Here is a 27,025-nt window from a genome sequence, read left to right as displayed (position 1 = left end):
TTGTTGCGGTGTATAGATCCTCGGAGGTCCATCTTAAGTAGGCCCAGTCATTGCGCTGAAAGCTCTTTTTTATGATAGTTCGTCCATGAAAAGGAATTCACTTTTGTGCCCTATGATAGCTTCAGCTCTTCTTCGGAAGGTTCTTACACCATGCCTGCCTCTGTGATAAATATTATTTCTGGCAAATACTCCCAAGCTAGGCACTCTTGTACATGATGATCTGCATAGTAGTGGTTTGTGTTTTTATTACCGAGTACTAAAACTCTTTCGTGCGATCGAGCCGGTATAAGTGTACCACTCACTGCATCCTTGGACTGATCCGCACCCGTGACATCGTCATCTATCGTCATCCACTCCGCCAACAACCACATTTTGAGTTCATGGTACCCTGTTATCACTGGTGACTGGTCGGACCTTGCTCGCTTCCTTCAAACAACTTCAATGAGCGAACACAGTCCGAACACCCTCACGGCATTCACAACAAAAGACCCCAGACTCTGATCGACATGTTTGCTTCAGTTTAATGTCCTTACTTCTCCCTTCCCTTACTCTATCTTCAGCTTTGTCGGTCGATTCAATGAGTTCCGACTGATAGCCTATGTTTGAATCTGAAGACTTTTCTAAATTTTACGGAAAATCATGCACTAGCGCGGTACCGTACAAATGAATTATTTCATGAATAACACTCATTTTATAAAGAAGCGAAGCGAGAAGAAAGCGAGGAGATGACGTGAGGCTGTCTCAGCCAATTGGCAAAATAGTTCACTGCTCCCAATAGTATAGAAGAAGATGGTCGAACGCCTCATAAGGCCATCCACCAAGTTGAAGGAGGAAAATGACCTTCTTCTGACTGAGCACGTACAGGTGCAGGACTCCGAGTCACGACGCGACCTGACCCTCCCAGTGTTTACACCCGAAGTTAAGAGAATGGGCGGCCAGAGTCGAGTTTACCTCGGCGATCTGACATTGCCTTCCTCATGCCTTAGTAGTGCGCGGCGGTCACTGTTCTTGCGCATTGGCACTGCCTTCTTCGCAGGATTCTTCGTATGTCTGGCTGTGGTTGCGCAATATGTCTCCTCAAACCAATCATGCTTGCCATTTTCACTCTTCACTGCTTTACTGCCTTCGCACGTAGGAGCACCCGAATGGCATGAATACCCTCCGGCAGAGCCCACCAACGCGTTCCCCTCCATGTTTCCATCCAGGTATGTTTCTCTCCAGCTGCCATTGTTTTCAAGACTAGAGCTATAGTTGTGTAGTGTTGGCTCTCCAGGTCCAACACAAGCAGGTGCCGAGCCTGGCGTAGCTGCTACAGCTCCTGCTTATCCTTTGCATTCTGGTGTGGTGCACCTTGTATCCCCCACGCGATTTTCTCAGGACAACGTGAAGGACAGAACGAAGGACTTCGATATTTTCCGTAGCTGGGGAAGCCTATCTCCGTGGTACTCCGTCCAACGTGGAAAATTTGGTATTGATTCTGGTCCGGAAGCTCCCGATACCTGCAATATCACTGGCGTTCATCTTCTACATCGTCACGGTGCACGATACCCTGGTGATTACTGTGAGTCGACCACACCTAGATGTTTAAGTAGCTTCTGAGAGAGGGTTTGTGCAATAGCTAACGGTACTGGGCCGGGTAGGTTTGCCTTGAAGTTAAATAGGAATGCAGAAAATGTCACAGCTACTGGGCCTCTTTCATTTTTGGACGACTGGTGAGGTCGCTTAGAAAATGAACAAGGTAGCCGATATCTGATTTCACTTTCACAGGACATACAAGCTAGTAAGCCAAGGTAGCGGTCATATGTTATCAGAAAGTAGCTCCAATGCTCAATTATTGTCAGGATTGACGCATTTTGGGAGGTCTCAGTTGTGTAAGAGAACCATCACCTCTTATAGCAGCAGATTGTGATATTCGTTTAGACGATCTCGGCGTGTCGATGCGTATGAGATACGGGTTCCTTCTGAAGGTTGGCTTTTACGTCTCCCTGCTTCGTTCTTCGATTTGACCATATCATTCAGAATTTTAGCGAAACAAATACCTTGCCTGTGTTCAGAACGGCGTCCGCGTAAGTATTTCAAGGGTCGATAATTCCCATGCTGAAGATGACGTATGAAGAACCCGGGTGTTGAACTCTGCGCAAAATTTTGCTCTCGGATTTTTTGGTTACCCTCTCGAGGGCCAGTATCAACAACAGATCATGATCGAGGCCAAAGGTGTAAGTCATCTGAACTATTCTAAGATACCCATTTAACAATGCGTGCATGTCAGTCAAACAATTCTCTTTGCCCTCAACGATCTTGCGCCAATAATGACGATCCCGATCGGGGCTACCGCAGCCAAACACATGTTAATACGTGGAAAGCAGTGTATCTCAAGGATACCGTTCCTCGTTTGCAGCAATACCTCGATGGATTTGAATTGGATGTTGAAGATGCTTACGCCATGCAAGAATTGTGCGCCTACGAGTCGGTCGCTCTTGGTTATTCCAAGTTCTGCGAACTCTTCACAGAGAAGGAGTGGGAAGGCTTCGATTATGCGTGAGAAATCTCTTTTATAATGTTTGCACGCCGCTGATCTCGACCAGACAAGATCTTATTTTTTGGTGCATTCTTTCCTTCGCTTGCCTCCGAAAGTCGAATTCTGATAAAAATATACAGGTACATTGTAGCTTGGGGCTCACCTTTTGGCAGGGCAGAAGGAATTGGCTATGTGCAAGAGCTCGTGTCTCGTCTCACTCAGACACCAATTGAAACGCACAATAGTTCTACCGATGCGACACTTCATAACGCTGTCACTTTCCCCCTTGGACACAGCCTTTATGTGGATGCGACACATAAAACTGTGGTATTAAGTGGTCAGCTCGTTGATGGACTTGACCTTGGAAAACGTTCTGATCTTCGTTCATTGACAGTCCTTACCGCATTGAACCTTTCGAGCTTCGCGGCAATGGGACCATTGCCCACTGATCATATTCCAGAACAGCGCACGTTCAGGACAACAGATATTGGTCCCTTCGCAACCAATGTACAGTTCCAGCGTAAGTAATTTTGAGATCCTTCTAAATTACACCTGATTTTTTTCATCAGTTCTGTCGTGCTCCACGGAACACGACCCACAAATTCGTGTGATCATTAATGATGGTGTTGCACCACTGGCGAATCTAAAAGGGTGTCAAGATCATCCAGATGGGATGTGCTCGGTCCATGCTTTTGTCGACGCCCAGAAAGAGAACATTCGGAGTACGGACTGGGACTTCGTTTGTAACGCCGATTGGACAATCCCCGATGGATGGAAAACTACCATGGGCTACCCTCCTCTTTAGATTGACTATGATTGTTGGGATGACTTATACCCCAATCACTCCACACGGTCACAAGTCAGCGGCGCCGACCTCTAGTCTGATTACTATCCACGTGTCAAGGGTATAACTTGGAATAAGTATGCAATGGCTGATCGATGCAGAACGTAAAAAGGAAATACGAAGATACAATGCTTACTACATATCCATCAAACTATAGTCATGCTCTCATGGAACGACTGGTGTGTGAACAGGCTTTGGAACATGCCACTACTCAAGAGAGAACTCTGGACAGAGGTCGATATCAAACTGTAAAACGCTCCCATGTACTAACAACAAGCGGCGAACTACATCACGTTATCCGCCGTAAGAACCCATAGTACATTACATACCGGTGCTCTTGCGTCGCAAATGCTGCTTCATTTCTGACATTTTGATGGGCTAGGGGTGTCCGACTCAAGTGGACTGTCGCTATTGATCTCAGCCCCATCCGATGTTCGCTTTCTGGATGAGCCAGCATGTAATACAGCTGTATTGGGCCTTGAAGAAGGAACGGGTGGCAAGGGTGGTGCAAGAGGCGAAGTAGGAGGTTGGCAAGGATTAGGAACAGGCCACGGATGTGAGGCAACGACTCGTTTTTCTGTGAGAAAAATAGTTCCGAGAGTCGATGGTACTATGGTTGACATTTCAGAGGTGGACGCGGGTGCTGGAGCTTCTGTTGTCGAGTATCGGGAATCGGGACTGGTGGCTAACAGCCCTTCGAAAGTAGGCCGCTCGTTTGCGGGCTCGAACTAAGGATGAGATGTTACAAAGGGTGCCATAGAATGGAAAAAACCTCAAACCTAAAACAAGGCAATATCAGCTTTTAAATATTTGGGCGGGTGAATTGAGAATTATTAGAAAAATGCATACCTTGGCAAGTTTCTGTCCTTCAGATAGCATATCAAGACAAGACCACAGACCCCTCAAACACCACTGCCGTTCGAACCAGGAAAGGAGGTGACAATTCCAGAAGGCTTGGAATACATGGTTAAGCGTGTCGTCCCATGGATTTAGGGCATGTGACAGATAAACAACCCAGTTTTGACATGTGTACTTGAGAGCATTGGAAGCTGATTGACTTCGTTTCTGTGCCTCATGTGCAAAAGCTGCAAACACATTCATAGCATGGATGACCCCCCTGTCAGGAACTGCTGGCAGTGCAGATGTGAAATGATCTCAGGGCATCAACACCAGGAACATTGGAAACATTAAGAAATCTGGCAAGCTTTTGAACTGTTGGACTACTTGGAAAGGCAGTAGTAATAGTGATTCTGGGACAATGATATACTCATTGACTGCTTCCAACATACTTGAGAATTCTTCCATAGTCACCCAGACAGATGCCACAGGAGTGGATTGCCATGCTTGACCATGGGGCATCTGCAGCCAGTCTAACCCACCCAGGGTCTGAAGCCAGTCTCACCTGCCCAGAATCTGAAGCCAGTCCAGCCTGCCTGGGGTCTGAAGCCAGTCTCTCCCTCCCAGAGTCTGAAGCCAGTCTTGCCTGCCCAGAGTCTGAAGCCAGTTTTGCCTGGCTGGGGTCTGGAGCCAGTCTTTCACTCCCTGTGTTTGGAGCCAGTTGCACCCTTGCTGGGTCTGAAGCCAGTCTTGCCCTACTTGTGTTTGCAGCCAGTCTCACCTGCTTGGGGGCATCCAGATCAGCCCTCCTGAGGCCTGCAGCCAGTCTTGTGCTGCTTGAGTCTGCAACTGGTCACTCACTTCCTGGGTCTGCACCCAGTCTGGTTCTGCTTGGTTCTGCAGCCAGTCTGGTTCTGCCTGCATCTGCACCCAATCTAGTCCTGCCTGGGTCTGCAGCCAGTATCATCCTGCAAGGGTCTGCATCCAGTCTCATGCTCCCTGGGTCTGCAGCCAGTATCATCCTGCCTGGGTTGGCAGCCAGTCTCATCCTGCTGGGGTCTGCACCCAGTATTGTGCTCCCTGGGTCTGCAGCCAGTCTCCCTGTTACAGTTCTTATTTTTCCTTTCACCTCTTCACTTATTCACGATTACTAATCATTCTCAGACATTCTATAATGTTCTATCGTACGATTCCTTATTCTCTTTTCTGATTCGCTATTTACTTTTCATCTCCGATTCATTTATTAAAGCTCCGCTTTAATCCTCTTATATATACTCTATCTCTTACACTTGTATTCTTTAACTTGACCTACGCAGACCAGGGCCTGCAATATACTGCTTAACTTGCACGACTCGTACATAGGTGTATGCTTTAGACTCTTTGTGACTGTTTAGCCGTTCTTACGAACGCCGAGCGTAACAAAAGGTCAAGTTACTTCTTTACTGCGCGGTTCCCCAGAACTCGCGCCCAGAACCAGACACCATACCACCGATCACCCCGACTCCTCCCGGTTTCACCTGGGATGAAGAAGAACAAGAGTTCTACCAGACAGACGCCAAGGGCACCAGATATTCCATCGACCAGTGGGCAGCCTACTACGCTAGCATCGCCCCTAAGAACAGAGTTTGGAACTTCCATACCCAAACCTACGAACGATCCCTATCAGCACCAATGCCTAAAGAAATCGGAAAGACCCCCTCACCCTTCAACGGCGATACCCGCCTTGCCCAGGGATGGACGCTTCAAGTAGAAGCGTACCTAGATATGAACGATGAAGTCTATGACAATGACAAGAAGAAAGTCATCTTTGCCCTCAGCCTTATGACTAAAGGCGAGGCCGCGAAATGGGCCAAAGGCCAACTTAAGGCAGCTGCCACGACAAAGAACTACGGAACCTGGCTGGATTTTGCTAAGCAATTCAAATCCACTTTCTTTCCTAAGAACATTGAACAAACGGCAATCCGCCATATTTCTTCCCTTAGACAAACCAGCAGCGTAGCCGCTTATGCATCCTTATTCTGAACCATCCTCACCGACACCGGCATCTCCGAAGAGAACACGAAGATCATGTTCTTCAGAAACGGGCTAAAGCGTGAGATAGTCTCCGCTATTTATGCCTTCGAAACAACCCCCACTACTATCAGGACATGGCTAGAGAAAGCCTTAGACGTCGAGGTACGAAGGACCTTAATAGCACCTCCTTCCTATACCAAGGCGAAAGATCCCTACGCTATGGATATAGATAAAGTAGAAGTAGATGACGAAGAAAGTGAGAAGAAGACGAGGAAGACTTACCTTACTCCTCAAGAATGGGAGCGCAGGTGCAAAGGCGGCCTATGCTTCAAATGCGGTAAGAAGGGCTTAGCCGCAGATTGCCCTAACCATCCCACAGTTACAACCAATACCAGGAAAGTAGTCAAGGAGTCATCTGACGACGACTACAAAGAATTCCAAGAATGGAAGGCGTTTAAAGCACACCAGATGAAGAAAACTGGTAAGAAACCAGTTAAGAAGGATGAAAGCAGCGATGAGGAGGATTTTGCTTAGGGGAGTCTGCCATGGTGTCAGAAACTCCCAGAATTGGACTTTTAGTACAATCTATTGGCGATACTAATTCTATTCGTTTGCCGTTAACCATTAGATCGAAGAAGACCGAAAAAACCACCGTAGCCGCCGCTCTAATCGACTGTGGCACAGAAGGTGAATTTATCGATGAGAAATTCATACTCAAAGAAAACATTTGCACGCACAAACTCGAAACCCTGATACCTGTGCGAAACATAGACGGCACGTTAAACAAAGCTGGAAGAATCACATGGTACTGTGAACTTTCATTTTTAATTAAAGATATCCCTATGCGGAAGTGATTCTTTGTAACCTCTCTAGGAGGAGAAGACGCTATCCTAGGAATGACTTGGCTAAAAAAGGAAAACCCAGATATCGATTGGACTAATCAAGAAGTCCACTTAAGGGAGCGTACCCTGAAAAAAGCGACCATCGAAGAAATCGAAGAAGATGAAGACGTCTTTTACGACGCACTAGAAGAATTAGAACCAGAGTGGGACCCTGCTAACGAAACTCTCCCACACCTTCTAGATCCCATCAACGATGACGACGACTTCTATACCTATATATGAAAAACTGACAATATTTCACAGACACTCGCCCAGGACGCCGCCAAACCAAAGAAAACCTTTGAAGAACTCGTGCCCGAAGAGTTCCGACAATACAAGGATGTATTTGGTGATGTAGCTAACGGTACCCTACCCCCAGAACGAAAATACGACCACAAGATAGATCTCAAAGAATCCTTCGAACCACGGAAATGCAAAATCTATCCGCTTAATGCCAAAGAAGATAAGGCGATGAACGATTTTATTGACGAACATCTCACTAAAGGAACTATCATTCCTTCCGAATCCCCTCAATCCTCTCCATTCTTCTTCGTCGGGAAGAAAGACAGTTCCCTCCGACCCTGCCAAGACTATCGCTACTTGAACGAACACACGGTTAAGAATAACTACCCCTTACCGCTAATCTCCGATCTTATAGATAAGCTAAAGGACGCCAAGATATTCACCAAGATGGACATTCGATGGGGCTATAATAACGTACGTATGAGAAAAACTGATCAATGGAAGGCGGCGTTTGCCACTTCCAGGGGACTCTTTGAACCCATGGTCATGTTCTTCGGAATGTGTAATTCGCCCGCTACCTTTCAATCTATGATGAACGACCTGTTCGGAGATATGATACAGGAGGGGTGGATCATCATTTATATGGACGATATACTAATCTTCTCTAAAGACAACGAGACTCACTGTATCCATACTCACAAAGTACTTCAAAGACTACGCGACAACCTCCTCCACCTTAAACCCAAAAAATGCACCCTCAACATAACCGACATCGAATACCTCGGCATGATTATCAAACCCGGTTCTATCGCCATGGACCCTGCTAAATTAAAGGGTATATCTGAATGGAAGACTCCCATGAAAGTAAAGGAAGTTCGATCATTCCTCGGATTTGCTAACTTTTACCGACGGTTTATTGCTGATTATTCTTCAATTGCCAGACCCCTAATCGACCTTACCAAGAAAGACGAAGAATTCTCTTGGACCCCTGAACATGAGGAAGCTTTTAATAAACTGAAACGTATCTTCACCTCCTCTCCGATCCTTCAAATACCTGACAAGAACTCCCCTTTTGCGATTGCAACCGACGCATTGCTTTACGCTACAGGAGCAGTACTCCTCCAGAAAAACGATAACGGAGACTGGCTCCCATGTTCATTTTTATCTCAATTGTTTAACCCCGCTGAACGTAATTATCAGATTTACGATCGAGAACTACTTGCAATCGTCCGTGCTTTGAAAGCATGGAGACATTATCTCCTCAGTTCACCTTACCCTGTGACCATACAAACTGACCATAAGAACCTTACTTATTCTAGAGACATACAAGATCTCAACCGACGCCAAGCAAGATGGCAAACCTTCCTTTCCCAATTCGAACTCCAGATTCAACACATACCTGGAAAAGAACTCATTATTCCTGACTTACTCTCTCATAGAACGGATCACCTTCCAGTTGATAGTGATGAAAAGGACAATACTAGTATTCAACTCCTTCCCGACTCGATGTTTATTAACGTCGTTGACACTTCATTTACAGACAGATTACGAATTTCCTCTTCCATTGACCCTGTAGTACATACCGCGCTACAAGCGCTCACAGACTCTTCGATTCCCCCTCCCCTCCGCTCTGCTCTTTCTGATTGGAAATTGAGCGACAGAATTCTCTCATTTAAAGGACTCACTTATGTACCTCCCGGAGATCTCCGACGAGAACTCACTTCACTACACCATGATTCCCCTACTGCCAGACACCCTGGACGCTTCAAAACCCAGGAACTTCTCTCACGCGACTACTGGTGGCCAGGTCTAGCCACTTTCATCAAGAACTTCGTAGAAGGCTGTTGCATCTGCCAACAGAATAAAGTAAACATGCACCCTTCTACTCCGCCACTCTTCCCCATACCGGCCCCCATTTCCAACCGACCCTTCGCCCACTGTTCAGTAGACCTGATCACGGACCTTCCCCTCTCTGACAGCTTTGATAGCATCATGGTCGTGGTCGACCACGGACTTTCGAAGGGGGTAATCTTCACCCCTTGTCTCAAGACAATAGACGCTGAAGGTGTCACGAACATTTTCTTTTCTAAAGTTTTCTCTAGATACGGACTTTACGATAAAATTATCTCTGACCGCGGACCTCAGTTCGCTTCTAGATTCCAGGTTGAACTCGGAAAACTCCTCGGATACAAGAATTCCCTTTCCACCGCATTCCATCCCCAGAGTGATGGAGAGACCGAACGAGTAAATCAAGAACTCGAAGTCTATCTCCGGATCTTCTGTGCCAACGATCAAACCGGTTGGGCGCCCATGTTGCCACTAGCCGAATTCGTTCATAATTTGTGTCATCACTCCGCACGTGGCACATCCCCTTTCTACCTCATGATGGGTTATCACCCACATCACCTACCCGATTCCCATCCGAAATCCAACATCCCTAACATAGAACAACGACTTTCATTACTTAATAAAGCACGCGATGAAGCGCTAGCCGCTCACGAACTCACACGAAATACCATGCGTCAACGAATCACATCTAAATTCGTACCATTCTCTAAAGGCGATAAGGTATGGCTTGAAGCCAAAAACCTTCATCTCGGATACCCTAACCGGAAACTCGCGCCAAAACGCGAAGGACCATTTATCATCACCGACGTTCTTTCCCCCATAACTTACTGACTCGCCTTACCTGCGCAATGGCGCATTCACCCAGTATTCCACACCGCACTCCTTTCTCCTTATAAAGAGAACGATACCCACGGCCTTAATTATATTCCGCCTCCTCCTGACTTAGTTGATGGTGAAGAAGAACACGAAGTCGAAGCGGTCGTCGGACACCGTGGATCTTTGTCTAGAAGACAATACTATGTAAAATGGAAGGGATTCCCGAGTTCCGAGAATGAATGGATGAAAGAAGCCGAACTAGGTAATGCTTCTGAACTTCTTACTAATTATAAACGATCGCATCGCCTTCTTTGATAGTAGTCGGTGCCTACTACCCTTACAACGGGGGTAATGTTACAGTTCTTATTTTTCCTTTCACCTCTTCACTTATTCACGATTACTAATCATTCTCAGACATTCTATAATGTTCTATCGTACGATTCCTTATTCTCTTTTCTGATTCGCTATTTACTTTTCATCTCCGATTCATTTATTAAAGCTCCGCTTTAATCCTCTTATATATACTCTATCTCTTACGCTTGTATTCTTTAACTTGACCTATGCAGACCAGGGCCTGCAATATACTGCTTAACTCACATGACTCATACATAGGTGTACGCTTTAGACTCTTTGTGACCGTTTAGCCATTCTTACGAACGCCGAGCATAACACTCCCCCTCCCTGGGTCTGCAACCAGTCTCATGCTGCCTGGGTCTGCAGCCAGCATTCCCCTCCTTGAGTCTACAGCCAGTATTTCTCCTTCATGAGTCTGTACCCAGTCTTGTCCTCCCTGGGTCTGCATCCATTCTCATCCTCTCTGGGTCTGCATCCATTCTTGTCCTCCCTGAGTCTGCAGCTAGTCTCATCCTCCCTGGATCTGCAACTAGTCTTGTTCCACCTGGGTCTGCAGCCAGCCTTGTCCCGCCTGGGCCTGCAGCCAGTCTTGTCCCACAGGGGTCTGTGTCTGCAGCCAGCCTCATCCTCCCTGGGTCTGCAACCAGTCTTTTCCTCTGCAGCTCTGCAACCAGACTTCCCCTCCCTGGGTCTGCAGCCAGTCTCGTCCACCCTGGGTCTGCAACCAGTCTCTGCCTGCTGGGGTCTGCACCCAGCCTCTGCCTTCCTGGGTCTACAACCAGGATCGTCCTGCAAAGGTCCGCAGCCAGTCCTGTACCCAATCCCATGCTCCCCATGTCTGCAGCCAGTCCCATGCTCCCTGTGTCTGTGTTAAGGTCACATGCTCAAGGGGGTCAGATCACAAGGGCTTGGCCTCAGCTCATATGCTGTGCCCCTTTCCTGAGTATGTGCCCTTAATTTCTGGGGGCTAGAACAGTTGTCCAGAGTTTCTGGGATTTGACTAGGGTGGATAATGGACATCCAGATCTGAAATGTGAGATAAATCCGACGGATGTCTGGATATTACCTGGGCAAGCAGATAAGACTAATCCGGATGAAGTCCGGACTAGAAACTAACAGAGGATGGACTACCCTTAAGGTAGAGTCGGAAATGTAGTCTAGGATGCAATCCTAAGACTCGGAATATGACAAGAGACTTATCTCAAGTCCAGAGGACACAGGAATGAGCAGGAACTAAGATGATATTCGAACTGGAGTATTTCCGAGAGTTACAGGAGGTTTATATACTGTAGGTATCATATAGGAATCAGTCAGCAAACATAAAGGCTATGTACAAAGCATATGCAAAGTCTATTAGTAAGTAGGACGGATCACAAATAATGAACACTGGAAATGAAATGTATGTAACAGATCAATAATCAAAAGGGAAACATGGTTAACCAGAGTCCAGAGACAGGGGCAGTCTAAATGGGGTTGGGCGCTGATATAGGGTTTGGATTCTGGAAGGGAGATAAAGATAGATCAGATCATTTGAGATCCGGATCTCGGATCTGGATATCCAGAGAAGCGGATTTAGAGTTGAGAGTCTGGAATGGCATATGACAGTCTGCAGCCAGTCCTGTCCTGCCTGGATCTGTAGCCAATCTCATCCTGCCTGGGTCTGCAGCCAGTCTTGCCCCACCTGGGTCTGCAGCCAGTCTCACCCCACCTGGGTTCACAGCCAGACTTGTCCTGCCTGGGTCCGCAGCCACTCTAATGCTGCCTGGGTCTGTAGCCAGTCTTGTGCTCCATGTGTCTGCAGCTGTTAAGAACCATGCTCAAGGGAGAGAGAGAGACTGACTCAGAGGGGCTTGGCCTCAGCTCATATGCTGTGCCCCTTACCTGAGTATGTGCCCTTCATTTCAGAGGAAGTCCAATGATGGTCCAACAAAGTCTGGAGGACTTCCGGAGGCTGGCCACTCTGGTGGAGAGTGCAGGAGGACTTCCGGAGGAGCATGGAGAGTTCCGGAGGAATGCAGGAAGTGCTCAGGAGAGTTCCCACTGCAAGGTAATACTTCTACAGGAAAACAGGATGGAAGGATAGGAGGTCCAGAGGACAGGAGGACAAGATGTCTGGAGGTCCAGAGTATGGAGGACAGGAGGTCCGGAGGTATGGAGGACGGAACATCCGAAGGTACGGAGGGCAGAACATCTGAAGGTATGGAGGGCAGAACATCTGAAGGACAGGATGCCCAGAGGTATGAGGGACAGGACATCCGGAGGTACAGAAGACAGGAGGTCCGGAAGGAGTAGGGGCTACATCAGACAAAGTCCAATGTAGAAGCAAATGGAGGTAGACTACCCTAAGGTAGAGTCGGAGGGACAGGAAGTGGACCTAAGTCTGGAAAGAGGGTAAGTGCCAGAAAGGCAAGACTCTAGCCTAGGGAAGCAATCCCTAGACTTGGGACAGAGACATAGGGGACAAATCTGAAGGTCCAGAATTCCGGCCTAGGGAATCCTTCCCTAGGCCTTATGGAAAAGGACGAGACTCAGACGGACTGAAGTCCAGAAGATGATTGGCAAGTAGAACAGGATCTAAGATGAGAGAGCAGGAACTAAGATGATATTCAGACTGAGGACTCTACTGTAGTTGTACAGGGGTTATATACTAGAGGCTATCTGAGAGGATCAGTAAGCAAAGGAGTAAGGCTATGTATGAGCATGCAGAAACACATTGGTAAGTAAGATGGAACATAAGTAAATGAACTTGGAGATGAAACTAGTACAAGGATCAATCAGCAAGATGGAAACAGAGATAACTGAGAACTGGAAAGGCGGAGATGCCTAAATGGGGATAGGTGCAGGATCTTGGATGGAGGATGGGAATGGTCTGGAGATAGTACAGTTAATATCCGGAGGTCTGGTGTCCTGCATGATTTGGGAATCATGCATGGACATGACTACTAGGTAGCCCCCCTAAAAGACAAAGTCTGTTAGCTTAGGCATCAGGCTAGTCAACCCATACCTTGGTTTCAAACCTTGGTCATATAGTTCAGTTTCCCCTCTGTGATTCATGAATTTATTATATCTTGAAGAAAAGTCATTTGTGAGATGGGAATCACATAATGACCTAGTTGATATTGTGAAGCAAGAAGGTTAAGGTATTGCCTTGCCTTTGGCTTATTCACTTTGGCTAGAGAAAACCATAGAGAAAAGTTCAAAGCCTAACAAAAACCTATCTAAAAAGCCTGTGTTTTGTGTCTTGTTATTGTATTATTATTTCTGAGTTGTTTTCTCTCTAGTATTTCCTTGATTTATTTTTCTATTGGGATGCTCTGACTGATCAGATACTTCACAAAATTGTACCTACAGGGTATGATGTCATAATGATGTCATATGGCTCCACAGATACTCCTGCAAGTATTCTGTTGAAAGTTATGATGTCATGATGATGTCATTTGTTCTGGAATGTTCTGCTCCACTTGCTAGAATGTTCTGCTCCACAATGACTCACCTCTGATGTCATTACTCCACCTATGGAATATTCTGGAATGTTCTGCTCCACTTTCTGGAATATTCTGCTCCACTTCTGATGTCATTGCTCCGCTTTTTTACTTACATAATATTCCCACACAAAATGTATATAAGGAGGGCCCATTCTCCCCCCCCAAAAAATAGGATCTCCCACTTGCAATCATTTGAATCTCAGTTTGAGCTACTCACTGTGAAGATTGTTGCTTACAAAGAAAAGCCCCTTTGAAGTACCAAGTGCAGGGAAAAGACATTCCCTTGAGATTACATAAGTTTCTTATGATAGAAACTTAGTTTATTTGAGACCAGCTTCTCACCTAGTTTCTGATATTGACCAACATGAGCTTTGGTCAATCTGTTCATTTGTGAGACCAGCTTCTCACCTAGTTATCTGATATTGACCAACATGAGCTTTGGTCAATCTGTTCATTTGTGAGACCAGTTTCTCACCACTTTGTGCCTATTTGACCAACCAGTCTTTGGTCAACGTATTTGTATTTGAGACCGTAGTCTCTACAGAGAATTATCTTAACAAGGAACCACGTTCCAGTGTCTAGACGGTTTATCCTAGACAAGTTTATAAGTTGGGATATAACACAAAAGCTCTGGCTAAGTTAATCACATTGATTGGTTTAGCAAGCCTCCCAAGAACTCACACGTTATCTACCACAAAAGAAGAAAAGTCATAGACCATGTTAATCGAGGACTGGCAAGAAGTCTTATCCCAGTGTAATTGTGGTGTCATTACATTTTACACGCATTTATATAAGACCCTCAGTTATTAAGACACTGGAGATCTGGGGATCCGGAAGGCAGGGCAGAAACAGGACTGAGATATGTGAGGTGGTGGATGTAGTCCAGAATCCAAGAGGAGGTAAAGTCTGGATGTCTTGCTGGATGGAATGTGCATAGGGTGGACAGGATAGGGGATCCAGGAATGAATCAGATATGGGGTCCGGAAATAGGTCCGGAAAGCGTGGGAATATGATGGGATCTATATCTGGCATATGGGATATGACAGCAGCCAATCTTGCGCTCTGTGGGTCTGCAGCCAGTCTTGCCCTGCATGGGTCTGCAACCAGTCTTGTCCTGCCTGGGTCTGCAGCCAGTCTCTCCCATTCCTGGTCTGCAGCCAGGCATGCCCATCCATGGTCCCCAGCCAAGATTGTGAATCTGAAGTGCAATCTCCCTGAAGCCATAACATACAGATGAGAACTGACAGCAGCTCTGGTGGCAGAACAAGGAAGGCTAATGAATCTTTTAATCTATGGGAGTCCCGAGCTTTCATAGCTTGGCTCTGCTTCTTCAGTTCTGAGAGCACATCTAAGAGGGCTGTGCGTTCTGGAATCTCATGGATCATCAAGTGGAGAGAGGAATCAGTGAGTAGGGAATGGGGTGAAGACATATCATGCACTTGAAGGAGGCTGCAGTTTGAGGGGTTGGAAACATAATTGCGAATGGATGAGTGATGAATATTTATGGGAAGACCGGTGTTGGTAGGAATATCCATAACAGACCATAGCTGCATTAGTGATGTTTTGACATTCTTGCCCAGGCAAGGACCAAGAAGTTTTGAGACTTGTGATATCAGCAAAGGGTCTGCAAGGGCAGCAATGATGGACAAGTACATGTATGCCCACTGAGGGTCTGCACATGTGCTCAGTATATAGTCATACAGCTTGTACACCTCTGTTCCTGGCAACAGCTCACTTGATAGCTTGAGTATGAGGTGAAGCTGATCACAGGGATCATGGTCTCCATCACCAATAAACTTCATCATCATAGATGCCACAATGAAATGTCTGCCTGCTCAGCTTGCCAGCTTCACAAGTTGATCCCTTGATGGCTGCAGGAAATCAGGGTGGTTATCTGCTAGCTCTTCAAAGGAATGCTGCAAAAATATATAGATATCATTGTCAACATTGGTGCTGTCTAGCAAGACGATGGTCCCAATGCCTTCCCAGAAGTTTTCACAGGTATTTCACACAACAATGGCTGCACCTCCTTATTCTGAAAGGCTTTGCAGATATGCAATTCCGAGCAACTGGTGAGTAGAATGTGTGTCATGGGTAGATCAGGCTCATGAAGAGCCTGTGCAAGGAAAAGGATAAGATCAGTAAGCTCAGGTTCAGATGTGCATTCATCAAGGGCATCAATAACAAATGTCAAAGGGGGACACTTGTGCAATCTGGATCAAAGCCACCAGAGAGGTTGGGGAAAGAGAGCCTCCATCTGGTCACAGAGAGGTGCATCAGGGTCTAGTAGAGTGGGATTATCATGGATAGCCCTGTTTACATCCTTCCAAATGCTGGGGAAATTGTTGGCAAGCTGGTAGACAAGTGTTGCAAAGAAATATCCAGCCATGCAACATTTCATGTGCTTGTGTGAGAAAAAGAATGTTCCTGCTAGCTGCTTTTCAACATTCATCTCTTCTGTCACTTTTAGACCTTTCATCCTCTCAGCTACAGTGAACATGATGGCAGACTTTCCAATGCCTGCCATGCCATGCAGCCATATAAGTTGATTCTTCTCTTGTTCATCCAGTAATCGGTAAATGTATTTGAGGAAATCCACCCAGGTCCCATCCAAACATTTTGGATGGGGCTGATGTTCATGGGAGTTATATTGAGCACCCTTGACAGCAACTTGGGACAGCCTCGCCCAAGTTCCTTCAAATGATGGAAGAACTGTCAAAGGTCAGAAACCAGGAGAGGAACGAGAGTGAGAAAAACCAACATTGTTCCTCACTCATTCATGGAGGTTGTGATCTGTGTGATGAAATGGACAAGTTGAGAGTACTAGCTGGGTGCGGTTAGAAATCATCTGGGTGATGATTATCTCCAGGGACAACATACAAAGTTTTGAAGAATCTGTTGGAGTCAAAGTTGCCAAGGTTCCCAAAGTGCGATGGTAGGATAAATGGATGTTTCAGTCTATGGAAAGACTGCTGGATGGTGGTGGGATGCAGTTCAAGGAAGAGCGGGTGCTTGTCCGATTACAGGAGGCCACAAGGTTGCTGTGCATGCTGTAGTACTACATCATCAGAGAGATCTGGGCTGTACAAGTGAAAACCTGTAAGTTTTGCAGTATCAGGCACAGCATCTGCATCCTAATTCCGCTTCGACTCTACATAGAGCAATATATGATAATCCAAAACACTGCATTTCAGCGCGTTAGTAGTACTTATGCCCTTCCATTCCTAACAAAGTCAAATATCGAGTCTCCCATAGATGTGCTCTACTAGATGGTCACGCGAGTTCATGTTTTCACTCTAGCACACGCAATTCTACACAGAATCCTTATGTACATCGCACATAGGTTCTCCCCAGCATAATACACATTGTCATATTTTTTTGGTGAAAAAAAACCAAGTGCTTCCCATGCCAGGGCTCAGTTTATGGTGCTGGAGGCTAGTTTTACACATAGAATGCACACTCCAGCAGTCATATCATCATGGAAAATTCTGAAATGGTACATGGGGATTGTACATGGGCCATGTTAAAATAAATACTCCAGGGACCACTTTCTTGATAGAATGATGCATATGTGCAGCATGTATGAATTGAGACTTCGCTGTGCCGAAATGCGGCACTGAACACACGCGTTGATGCTGGTGTATACGCAGTTGTGTGGAGTGTGAAATGGTTCGACGACAGGGTGACATAGTGTAACAAAAACGCGAACTCTTGAGACAATCCCACTCTGCTACACTCTCCGCAGGACTCAACTCTTCGCATCTCAAGAAAAAAACTAGCAGGCATTGTATTTTAGACATCAGGCTATCCGACGGTAAAAGAATTGTACATTTTGACCCAGACGTTGAGGAGCTATTGTTGTTGCAAAAAAAACGCGAACTCTGGTGACCATCTAGTAATAGACGCTACGCCAAAAATGTGCGAACTCTAGTGGACATCTAGTACACAATGATCCACACAGTAGTAGCCTATATTTTCATTACCGAATACTAAATCTCTTTCGTGCGATCGAGCCAGTATTAACTTCGTGGCTGATAGCTATTCCGAATCTTCTCCATGTCTTTCCCTCATCATCTGTTGCCAGTAAAAGCCAGAACCACCAGTTGGGAACATCATCAAACGACCAACTCTGTTCCCCAAAGGTTGCCAGTACAACTTCGCCTTTTTTCGCTTTCCGATTCAAGAACCTCTCTCTTTCCTCGCGCTCCTTGCTTGCGATTTGCTGTCGCAAGGTAGGCGGACCAAAGAAAGAAGGTTCGCGCCCGCTATTGGAGGGTTCCAATATCCCCCCAACAATATATATTCCGGTTTGAGGCGGCCTTTTACGGAAGAGCTCGGCATAGCGTGGCATGAGATGGATCTCAATATTGAGATCATCATGCTCTACCGCAATCGACGCGAAACTCAAGCTTGTGGCAACTTTCTCCACTTCGAGATGGTACATGGACATGTGCAGTATGCCCTCAGGGTCAACATGAGACAAGAGTTCGGCATGCGGCGTAACGCCAAATATATCTTTTGGTTGCCAGCCAAAGCCCGCAGGAAACCACGAGACGCCGAGACCGGGTTCATCCCTTTCGTAGAATTCGTGCTGGAGCGTAAGTAAAGCAGATAAATCCCCATCTCGAACTCTCAAGTAGGAAAATATGGCGAGAATGATCCCTGGTGAAAGTTGATAATCCACCGGGAGTGAATTGCGAATTTTGAAGGGAAATAGGCCAAGAATGCCGTAGACGTTATCATGAAGGAACGAGCAGTCTCGCTTGCGACAGTACTGCAAGCAGAGTTCAGGTGACATTGGGCGATCCCAATTTGATATTGGGAGAGAAATGGGAAATTCGTCGCTCGTTATGCTGAGAAGGATACGAGAGCGGGGCGAAACCGAGTCGCTAGTCCTGACCAATTCATTGGCGTCGATTCGGATGTTTCTAGCGCGGACTACAACTTTTCTGGCCAAGTACGTCTCTTGGAAGACCCAGACCCGTTTGGCATGATACCCCTTCATCCAAGTTATAATCCTGCGCCAAGCTTGGTCGCTTCTGGATTCTGGCCCTGCGTCATCTTGGGAAGGGCCTTCGGCGGTAGCATAGCGCCGGCGTAGCGCTTCGGATACAGCAACGCAGCAAGCTGCATTACTGTAATAGTCACTCATCCTTGGTATCTCACGTGCGACATCTTCTGGATCCGCTTGGTTGACGCAAATGCTGTCCATCCAGACATACTCAAGACCCATCAACAAGGCTTCCCTGGCGACAAGGAAAAATATCTCTCGTAAATATTCCCGCGATAGCCCTGCTGGCACTTCCGATGGGCAGTGCAAACGATCCAACTCCCTTTCCTCTGCATCAACTGCCTGAACGATGTTTGGATGCATGAGGCAAGTCAGACGGAACCAATCGTCGAATGTGGGTGCCTGGGGTATGTCGTCCCACAAGCCAGAATAGTGTTCTGAAGTGCCCGTAAATCTGTCTGGATTCCAGAGGTAGGATGCAATGACGTAGCGCTTTGTGGTATCATTCTGGATGGCTTCGACTTGTCCCGTGAAGATGTTAATCAGCCTTGTGGGGACATGTCTGGGGGCCGATAATGCATCTGTGCTCTGATCTAGTGCATCGAACTTTTGCATTGCGTTGATCCAGGCTACCCGAGCCCGGTCGGGTTTAGCAATGGATGATTGGCCATCCAAGTTCCTTGACGACCCGAGTCTAACTTGAAGGAAGGTTCGTAACCAGCGAAATGCTGCCAACAAGTACCTAGAAGCAGGGTGAGTTGACTCGAGTCTCCACAGGTTCACGATATAGTACCTTAGCATTTGGGAAGTAAGCTCATCCAAATGCGTACTAGCGGTAGTAAGTCCAAGTTGACACCCAAACGACGATCGAATCGACTAGTGCGAGATTGAGATTGCAGGAGGATGATATAAATTGTAGTACGGTATTGCCCTGTACCAAAACGTCCTTCTAGTCAGCTTCAAGTTGCCCACGAGTTGGTGCACTACCGGCAGGCCACCGTGAGTCGTGACAGCATACAACGTGGTCACTGGCAGTCCCAGATTGGCAGGAAGGTTTGATACTGCGTTGACGACTTGATTGTGGACTCGGACCAGTCTGATTCACGTACGGAGTTTTGAGTAGTAAAGAAGGTTATTATTGGTGCTCTAAGTCATCTGCCGCTCACTTCGAGTATTGCGGCTCCAGGCGCAAGACTTCAAGGACGCCTACCAGTAGGAGCTGATGGGAGAGAACAAAATTAAGTTAAAACAGACCAGCCAAACGGTGTCTAGAGGAGAAGAGACGGGAGGAACCAGAAGCAAAGCAAATGATTACGTCGATGATGTGGTAGGTATTTGGTTAAATTTCCGAGTTTCCTCTGGATGACGTGCACCGGTGTTCCCAGAAGTAATTTAGTAAATGACGAAGAATCCGAGTCTTCACACACTGTGTGAAACCCATCGATGAACTGACCACCAATATTTCAATCATTAAAATCAATCATGAACGGTACTTGAAAGACTTGTGCAATTCGGACCCTTGAAGGTATTACAAGTTGCACCCCAGCGATTCAGTTCTGGAGAACGTTTGTGTCAATCACGAGTGGCTGTCAAGAATCTTGGCAATTACAAGTACTGTTGAACGTCGAACTGCTAGTCGAACTGGAGTTAAGGCCGTGACAGCGCGGCTCTAAGCTTGATTCAGAGATCTCGACATCGACGTTCATATATATGATTTATGGGCAATATATGAGTCTTGTATACGGCAGCACCTGAGAACGACTCTATACTATTCCCGCAGCTTCTTTGTTCTGAACAGGCTGAAAGTTTTTCAAAATAACTCTGCAGCTACTCTAATATGGCCATCAACGTCCCATCTACAAGATTGACTTTTATAAGCTCCTCAAGTCCGAACTAACTCAACGTTCAATCATGCACTTCCTCTCTCGACGCTCTGCGGAACCGTCAAGGCTATCTTCTGATTTGGACATAGCTGGAGGAAGAAACGCTGCAGCAGATAGTGCTGTTCCCCAGGAGAAATCTCCAAGTCGTGTTCTTAAACGCGTCACCACCCTCTTCAACCCTCGCAAAAGAACTTTGTCCAAGAACACTAGCCCCGTGGGCGGCCATGGAGCAGTTGGATTCATTCGTGATGCCGCTGCAACATATCCCCGATCCTCTAGTGATTCCTCTACTGCATCACCAGACGAAATTAGGAGACCCAGCGGCCTGGGACGCAGAGCCAGTTTGATGGAGTCTTTACAATCACCCAGCGATCTAGAACGGTCAAATGAAAATGGAGGTGAGGCAAGCGTGCTCAAGTCTTTGCCCGTTCTATTAACTAATCTGTTCATTTTTGTGCAGGATTGTTTGCAGAACACGCAACACATGCAGGTGTTGCGATCCAGCGCCTTCCTGTGGAGCTGTTAGAGACAATTCTGTCTTTCTTACCCAAGTTCGATTTGCCGCGTATTGCCCTTGTTTCGGCTCAACTCTGCGACGCGTCGCGTAACATATTATATCGGATACTCGACTTCCAATTGATATCAGAGCCACAAGTTGAAAAGCTTTGTAGAACCCTTGCCACCCATGCGTCTCTCGCTGCAAAGGTCCAATCTTTCTTGTGTCACTTTTGGCCAGCAACGACATCATCTGACGGCCATCTTATACCATCTCTTGATCTCATGACTGCGTTGCATAATATGTCGAACTTGCAATCTCTTACGCTACGGACATTTGTTCCAGTATTTTCGCAGTCGCCTCTTCTTTCTTTCCGATTGAAGACATTGGTCATCCTTGATGACACAATCTCTGTGGAGCAAATCATCGACATTCTACATTTCCTCAGAAATCAATCCTCCCTACAATATCTAGCCTTTCCTAACGTCGTCGAGAATCCCTCATTACCCGAATGTTCCTTCAATCAACCCATATTTGCATCTGGTCTCGCACGAGAAACCATGTTGCCATCGCTCTCTCAACTACATGCTCCTCCACGACTCATGATGGCAATATGCTCCTTACTGGGACAAGCGCTCCAAACTGTTGTTTTGGATGTCACCACCACGCTGTACACAGGGTTGCGGCCTGCCGTACTCCTCCGTGCAATTCAAGGTGTCTCCAAACTGGATGTAGTCTTCACTCACGAAGTGGACAAACGAACAGTTGAAAAATTCTTGGGTGCTGCTGGTGGAATACTGTCCGGTAGCGGCGCTGCCAATAGTCGCGGCCTCACCGTTTTGGAGGTAGAGGTGCTTTGGATGGAAGATGACACTGCCGAAGTCAGTAATATTTTCTGAATTCAAGAATCGTTGATTTTGACGCTTTGCTCGAAGATACTATATGGCATCATCGATGCAATCATCTCGCGGTTTAATGGCCTGCGCACACTCAAGATCACCACACCATTTCGTTCCAGACAGTCACAATTGTTGACACCCCCATTGTCTGGATCCCTCCAACTGTCCACATCATCCAATACTCCCACAACGCCCTCGTCTGGCCTTTCCTCGATGTTGATTACTTCACCTGTGGGCGTTGTTCTATCAAGTGAGTTTGTGAGCTCAGGTACAGAGAGGACACATGCCAAAATGTGGACGAAAGCTTGCTCTACGCTGAGTGACATTCAGTTTTGTTTTCCGGATCCATCGCTAGAGGCAGACGTTGGGCTGTGTGGAGTCTGGTTTCACAGGAGGGAGTGATAGTCAAGCGTTGGCCAGATACACTAGAGTAGAAATTTATCTATTTGGCTTCAATTATATCTGACTTCATTTCGTCGAGCTTGGTGAACTTCAGAATGTTGAAAGTCAAGTGTTACCATAACAGGATGTAAGTATGTATAGTGATATGCAAGATATATGTATGCGAAAATTAAACGGCTAGATACCGAAAGTCTACCTTGGTGTTCTAACTGCACGAGAAGTGTCGACCGTAATCACATCTAGCAGTCATGCAAACCCATCTATCAATTTGTGCGAAGACGTTTCTTGGCATGCCCGTTCGCATGACCATTGGTGGCCGCATCATCCACTGTCGAGAAGTAGTCCATAGATCCTTTAGGGTCCGGCTTGATGGTTTTATCACCCTCAGTCCAGCCCAAAGGGCAAACCTCTCCATGTTCCTCCTGCAAAAGATGCAGTGAAACGTTACGATATACAAAGAAAAAACCGTACCACAAATTGGAAGGCCTGGAGAAGACGAATGGTTTCGTCCACAGATCGACCAACGGGCAAATCATTAACAGTGATTTGCCTATTAACAGTCTGTCAGTTACCAAAGTGGTCTAGGATTTATAGAGAACCTACCTGACGATACCCTTGGGGTCAATGATGAACAAACCACGCAGTGCGATACCTTCCTCCTCGATGAGGACACCATAATCCTTGGATATCGTCATGTTCCTGTCCGCAACCAAAGGTAGCTTGAGGTCAGGTCCAATGCCGCCCTGCTTCCTCGGTTGTTGCGCCCATGCAAAGTGTGAATACTGAGAATCCGTGGAAACACCTATAAAACCATCAGAACGCGTCTAATAGACCACAAAATGATTCCGAACTAACCGAGAACGGATGCATTCAGCGCTTTGAATCGAGGAAGCGCATCATTGAAAGCCAAGATCTCAGTTGGACAAACGAATGTGAAATCCCTGTTTGCGTGACGACAGCCATGGTGAGAATATGACGCTGGAGGAGAAAGATCATCCTTACATGGGATAGAAGAAAAGAATCACCCTTGCAGATAATTGCTAATGTTAGCCACTCCTCTCACGAATGTCTGACGCATGAGACGCGTACCATTGGCCCAGGTATTCGGACAAGGAGGTCTCCTTGAATTCACCCTCTACGACTGCGGTAGCTGTGAAGGCTGGTGCTGGGCGCTGAACGAAGACGGCCATTGTAGTGATGCTGGGTTGCGAATTCAGAAAAGAGGCGAATTGTTTGAGTGGTGTCCCACGCGTGAAGATTTTATATGAAATAATAAATCCACTTAACCGACGTGTTATGTGTCTTTGTTTGGCTAGTCGTGAACCCATCAAACGCGTCCGAATGAAGAATTTGTTTCAGGGTCTGATCCTGTGTGCATGTACTTGCACATGCTTGCACGCCACTCAAGAAGACTATATCATGTGGCGAATCTGCCATAGCATAAGGAAAACTTTGTCGAAACGACGACGAAGTGCGAAGCTCGTACTAAGTAGTAACTGACGAGCTCTGATTATGGTGTCTTGTTATCATTCGTACCTTTCTCGGTTCCACTTCAAACCCTGAGCAAACAAAGTCCGTCATTCATAATGAAAAGACCCCAGATTCCATCTTCGCTTCAAGGTAACGTTGCACCCCCGCTACTGTCTTTTCTTCATTAACGTCTCTCCTTCGTTACTTGAGATGGCGCTGAAGTTTGTCGTTGTCAGTAGATTCCTGGTGCACATTGCAAATACTCACCGTGATCGATCAACAGGCAAAACGATCTCCACCATGTATTTGCAGCATTTCTCCGATCGATGGTTAAGTTATGGGCACAATCGTATTTATGCCTGATAAGTCCAATTCAAACAGGGCCCCGGCAAGGTGCCTGCATATGTGCATATCATGCGATGAGGGCAATTGGAATCCAATTCAGAAATCGAGAAGTACATAAAGCCATCAGACTATGTACTAACTGCGTAAGTGGCAAGGTCATTTACTTTTACACCTAAGGCCTGCGAGGAGAATTTACACAACTCAAATAGCGCGACCAGGCGGGGTGACGGGAGTCGCATGGCTACTCAGCCTACTATGCTACTCCAATTCAGCTAACGCACGTCCAATGTTGTTCTCATCCTCCACTCCCAAGTTTCGAGTAGCAATCTGGTGAATCGGATAACTTCTCACAAACGGGACGCAGACTAAACTCCCTATGTAGTGGTGCAGGCATAGGAGGGCTTGTCCTCGCTATCACGATTGGCAAGTTCGCAGGGCGTGATATTCACATAGACTTATACGAAGCGCGCGATGTCATCGCGACCGCTGGGGCTGGGATTTCAGTCTCGCGACGCACGGCGGAGGTCATGGTGGAACTCGGATTATATGAAAAATCCCCCCACCCTTCCTCTAGCTACGGTCTGTTTCGAGAACCTGTGTCGCAACCGCGTTTAACCTGGTCCGTTTCAACAGGTCTGAGATTAAGGAAGTCTAATGCCCCAGAGGGTGGTTTTGATGTCTTCAAAACGTGTCTGTGAACTCCATTATTTCGAACTGGGGGTAGGAAGATGACAAGACCTTTCACAGTTAGACCGGGATCCAATATGCATCGCAAGGATCTCATTGACGTTCTCAAGCAAAGCATCTCGTCCTCATGCACTGTCCACTTTAATAAACGGCTTACCAAATATGAAAAGCAATCACCAGGATCACTCATCCTCTACTTCACTGATGACAGCACATCGACCGCCGACGTGTTAGTAGGGGCAGACGGTATCCACTCATCAGTGCGGAAGACATTCTTTGAAGCAATAGGCCCAGACACCGTAGACCCAAGCAAGATAAGACACTATACTCAACCATCTTGGACTGGAACGCTTGTCTATCGTAGCGTCTTTCCAGCGGAGAAGCTCTCGGAATTGGATCCAAATAACGTAGCTTTGAAGTATTTCATTATAGTAAGTCCTCAGAAAGCGGTCAGGATTGTCAGGAATAACTTTTATTTCGTAGTTCTGCGGGAAGGGAAAGGTAATTTATCACAACCAACTGGTCCCTACTTGCTGACGAACACTTGAAAGCACATCGTCTCGTATCCTGTTTCGCAAGGAACGCAGATCAATGTCGCAGCATATGCTTCTGATGAATAGAAAGCTGGCACACCTTTTGAAGGCCATTGGGTTTCAGATGTGTCGCTAGAAGAGGCTGAGGAAGCATATCAGGACTTCGAGCCTGACGCCAAGCACCCCCTGAACGTAATTTGGGCCGAGTCGTTTGTGCTATCCTCGACTCATGAATATTTTTCGCAGCGTTTCGAAAACCCTTCAAGATGAGCACTTCACGTGGTAAATGAATTGCCGTTATTCACTTGCGACAGAGTTGTGCTGATAGGTGATGCGGTGAGCCCCTCTTTGCTGCCACGACAATCCTTTGACTAGATCATATACATAGGCCCATGCCATGACGCCCTACTGTGGGGCTGGGGCTGGTCAGGCAATCGAGGTATGGCATGTTCATTTAGCAGATCATGCAAACTCATCTCTTTGTATCAAGGATGCTTTTGTCCTTGGTCGCCTTCTTGCACACCCACTCACAACATTGGATAACGTGCCCGTCGCGCTGAAAGCATACCAGGACGTCCGCCTCCCGTTCGCTCAATTCGTAGCATGTGAATCGAAACGTACAGGAAAGATGTACGATTTTCGCGCACCTGGTTATTATGATGGGACAGATCGAGGCAACGGACGAGAGGAGATGGAGGTTCTGAAAGAGAAGATCTTAGACCAGTGGCATTGGGAAAGTAAAGGTGAAGGTGGTACTGTTGCTGAATGGGAAAAGGCAGAAAGGCAACTGCAGGAGGGCTCGTGCAATGGAGGATATGAGAACGGTACATCATGATCACTGTGTTCTACACTGTACACTAGCACTGAGATCGACCGCTGTTTTAAAATGACCTTGCGGAATAGGCATGTCCTTGATAGTCCAGCTGTGAACCTCTGCTCTCATTACCAGCATTCGATCCCGCAACCCAACACTGCAGTTGCCTTTTCCATCTGCAGAGGTGCTGACCAAAGCTGTCTCCTTACCTGAGAACTGCTGCTTGAGAATATCAGTATCGGTATCATTATTCACTGACTTCCTTCGTTGCGAGAATACCCACCTCTGGTAAATGTGCTTCCTGTTGCTAACATGGCAGTCAAACCTCATTCAGACGCTGTATTGTTTGTATCCTAGCGTGTAGTACATCAATCAATGAATAAAATAATATGATGGGTAGCCTTATACAAGGGGGCACATTGCACAGCCGCGAAGCCTGTTCGTGACGACCATAAAATAAAGCGTGCCTTGAGTCACCGGAACAGGACGAGCGCAACAAAAGTTACAAAAGAATGGTGTTTGATGCGGTGAAGTGGGGTATTCTGGATAAGCAAAAAGATAGGTGATAAAGAACACATGACCGCGAAGCCTGTTCGTGGCCGTATACTAAAATAGGTCAGAGTGTCTTGTTGTAGCGCTCATGCCC

General features: G+C 46.7%; 6 protein-coding genes across 6 annotated transcripts; 3 read left to right on the top strand and 3 right to left on the bottom strand.

Moving 5' to 3' along the window:
- Positions 1 to 927: 927 nt before the first annotated feature.
- BJ212DRAFT_1499133 (phosphoglycerate mutase-like protein) lies at positions 928 to 3,535 on the top strand (the record flags this gene model as incomplete). The annotated part of the gene is made up of 12 exons (XM_041341562.1): positions 928 to 1,205; positions 1,260 to 1,561; positions 1,619 to 1,712; positions 1,768 to 1,790; positions 1,842 to 1,871; positions 1,921 to 1,967; positions 2,020 to 2,066; positions 2,117 to 2,216; positions 2,270 to 2,538; positions 2,635 to 2,855; positions 2,913 to 3,038; positions 3,088 to 3,535. The coding sequence occupies 12 exons, from the start codon at positions 928 to 930 to the stop codon at positions 3,321 to 3,323; spliced, it is 1,773 nt and encodes a 590-aa protein (XP_041194178.1). The 3' UTR covers positions 3,324 to 3,535.
- A 12,522-nt stretch (positions 3,536 to 16,057) lies between these two features.
- On the bottom strand, positions 16,058 to 16,616 carry BJ212DRAFT_1479946 (uncharacterized protein; the record flags this gene model as incomplete). The annotated part of the gene is made up of 2 exons (XM_041339978.1): positions 16,058 to 16,551; positions 16,601 to 16,616. 2 exons carry the CDS (start codon positions 16,614 to 16,616, stop codon positions 16,058 to 16,060), a joined length of 510 nt encoding a protein of 169 aa, XP_041194177.1.
- Positions 16,617 to 17,618: 1,002 nt separating this feature from the next.
- BJ212DRAFT_1587148 (uncharacterized protein) lies at positions 17,619 to 20,321 on the bottom strand (the record flags this gene model as incomplete). Its single annotated transcript, XM_041342398.1, has 4 exons — positions 17,619 to 19,592; positions 19,788 to 19,946; positions 20,017 to 20,069; positions 20,304 to 20,321. The coding sequence occupies 4 exons, from the start codon at positions 20,319 to 20,321 to the stop codon at positions 17,819 to 17,821; spliced, it is 2,004 nt and encodes a 667-aa protein (XP_041194176.1). The 3' UTR covers positions 17,619 to 17,818.
- Positions 20,322 to 20,761: 440 nt separating this feature from the next.
- BJ212DRAFT_1298955 (uncharacterized protein) lies at positions 20,762 to 22,530 on the top strand (the record flags this gene model as incomplete). The annotated part of the gene is made up of 3 exons (XM_041332770.1): positions 20,762 to 21,131; positions 21,194 to 22,110; positions 22,165 to 22,530. The coding sequence occupies 3 exons, from the start codon at positions 20,762 to 20,764 to the stop codon at positions 22,528 to 22,530; spliced, it is 1,653 nt and encodes a 550-aa protein (XP_041194175.1).
- Positions 22,531 to 22,560: 30 nt separating this feature from the next.
- On the bottom strand, positions 22,561 to 23,841 carry BJ212DRAFT_1348797 (thioredoxin-like protein). The gene is made up of 6 exons (XM_041335433.1): positions 23,620 to 23,841; positions 23,533 to 23,556; positions 23,386 to 23,471; positions 23,134 to 23,332; positions 23,002 to 23,080; positions 22,561 to 22,952 (listed from the first exon to the last, which is right to left on the bottom strand). Exons 1-6 carry the CDS (start codon positions 23,718 to 23,720, stop codon positions 22,794 to 22,796), a joined length of 648 nt encoding a protein of 215 aa, XP_041194174.1. The 5' UTR covers positions 23,721 to 23,841; the 3' UTR covers positions 22,561 to 22,793.
- A 790-nt stretch (positions 23,842 to 24,631) lies between these two features.
- BJ212DRAFT_1446574 (uncharacterized protein) lies at positions 24,632 to 26,400 on the top strand (the record flags this gene model as incomplete). Its single annotated transcript, XM_041338273.1, has 10 exons — positions 24,632 to 24,657; positions 24,710 to 24,924; positions 24,979 to 25,035; positions 25,093 to 25,463; positions 25,516 to 25,533; positions 25,584 to 25,625; positions 25,653 to 25,812; positions 25,837 to 25,901; positions 25,954 to 26,004; positions 26,056 to 26,400. The coding sequence occupies 10 exons, from the start codon at positions 24,632 to 24,634 to the stop codon at positions 26,398 to 26,400; spliced, it is 1,350 nt and encodes a 449-aa protein (XP_041194173.1).
- Between the last annotated feature and the right edge of the window lie 625 nt (positions 26,401 to 27,025).

This window comes from Suillus subaureus (assembly GCF_016647635.1).
Source record: "Suillus subaureus strain MN1 chromosome Unknown BJ212scaffold_12, whole genome shotgun sequence".
Classification (NCBI taxonomy): domain Eukaryota; kingdom Fungi; phylum Basidiomycota; class Agaricomycetes; order Boletales; family Suillaceae; genus Suillus; species Suillus subaureus.
The sequence above is the reverse complement of the archived record's forward strand: the minus strand, read 5'-3'. Positions and strand labels throughout refer to the sequence as shown.

Coding starts and splice junctions, on each gene's coding strand:
- BJ212DRAFT_1348797 (XM_041335433.1), bottom strand. CDS start 23,720: ATGGCCGTCTTCGTTCAGCGCCCAGCACCAGCCTTCACAGCTACCGCA. Junction 23,472..23,532: donor ATTCTTTTCTTCTATCCCAT/GTAAGGATGATC, acceptor TCACGCAAACAG/GGATTTCACATTCGTTTGTC. Junction 23,333..23,385: donor GCTGAATGCATCCGTTCTCG/GTTAGTTCGGAA, acceptor ATGGTTTTATAG/GTGTTTCCACGGATTCTCAG.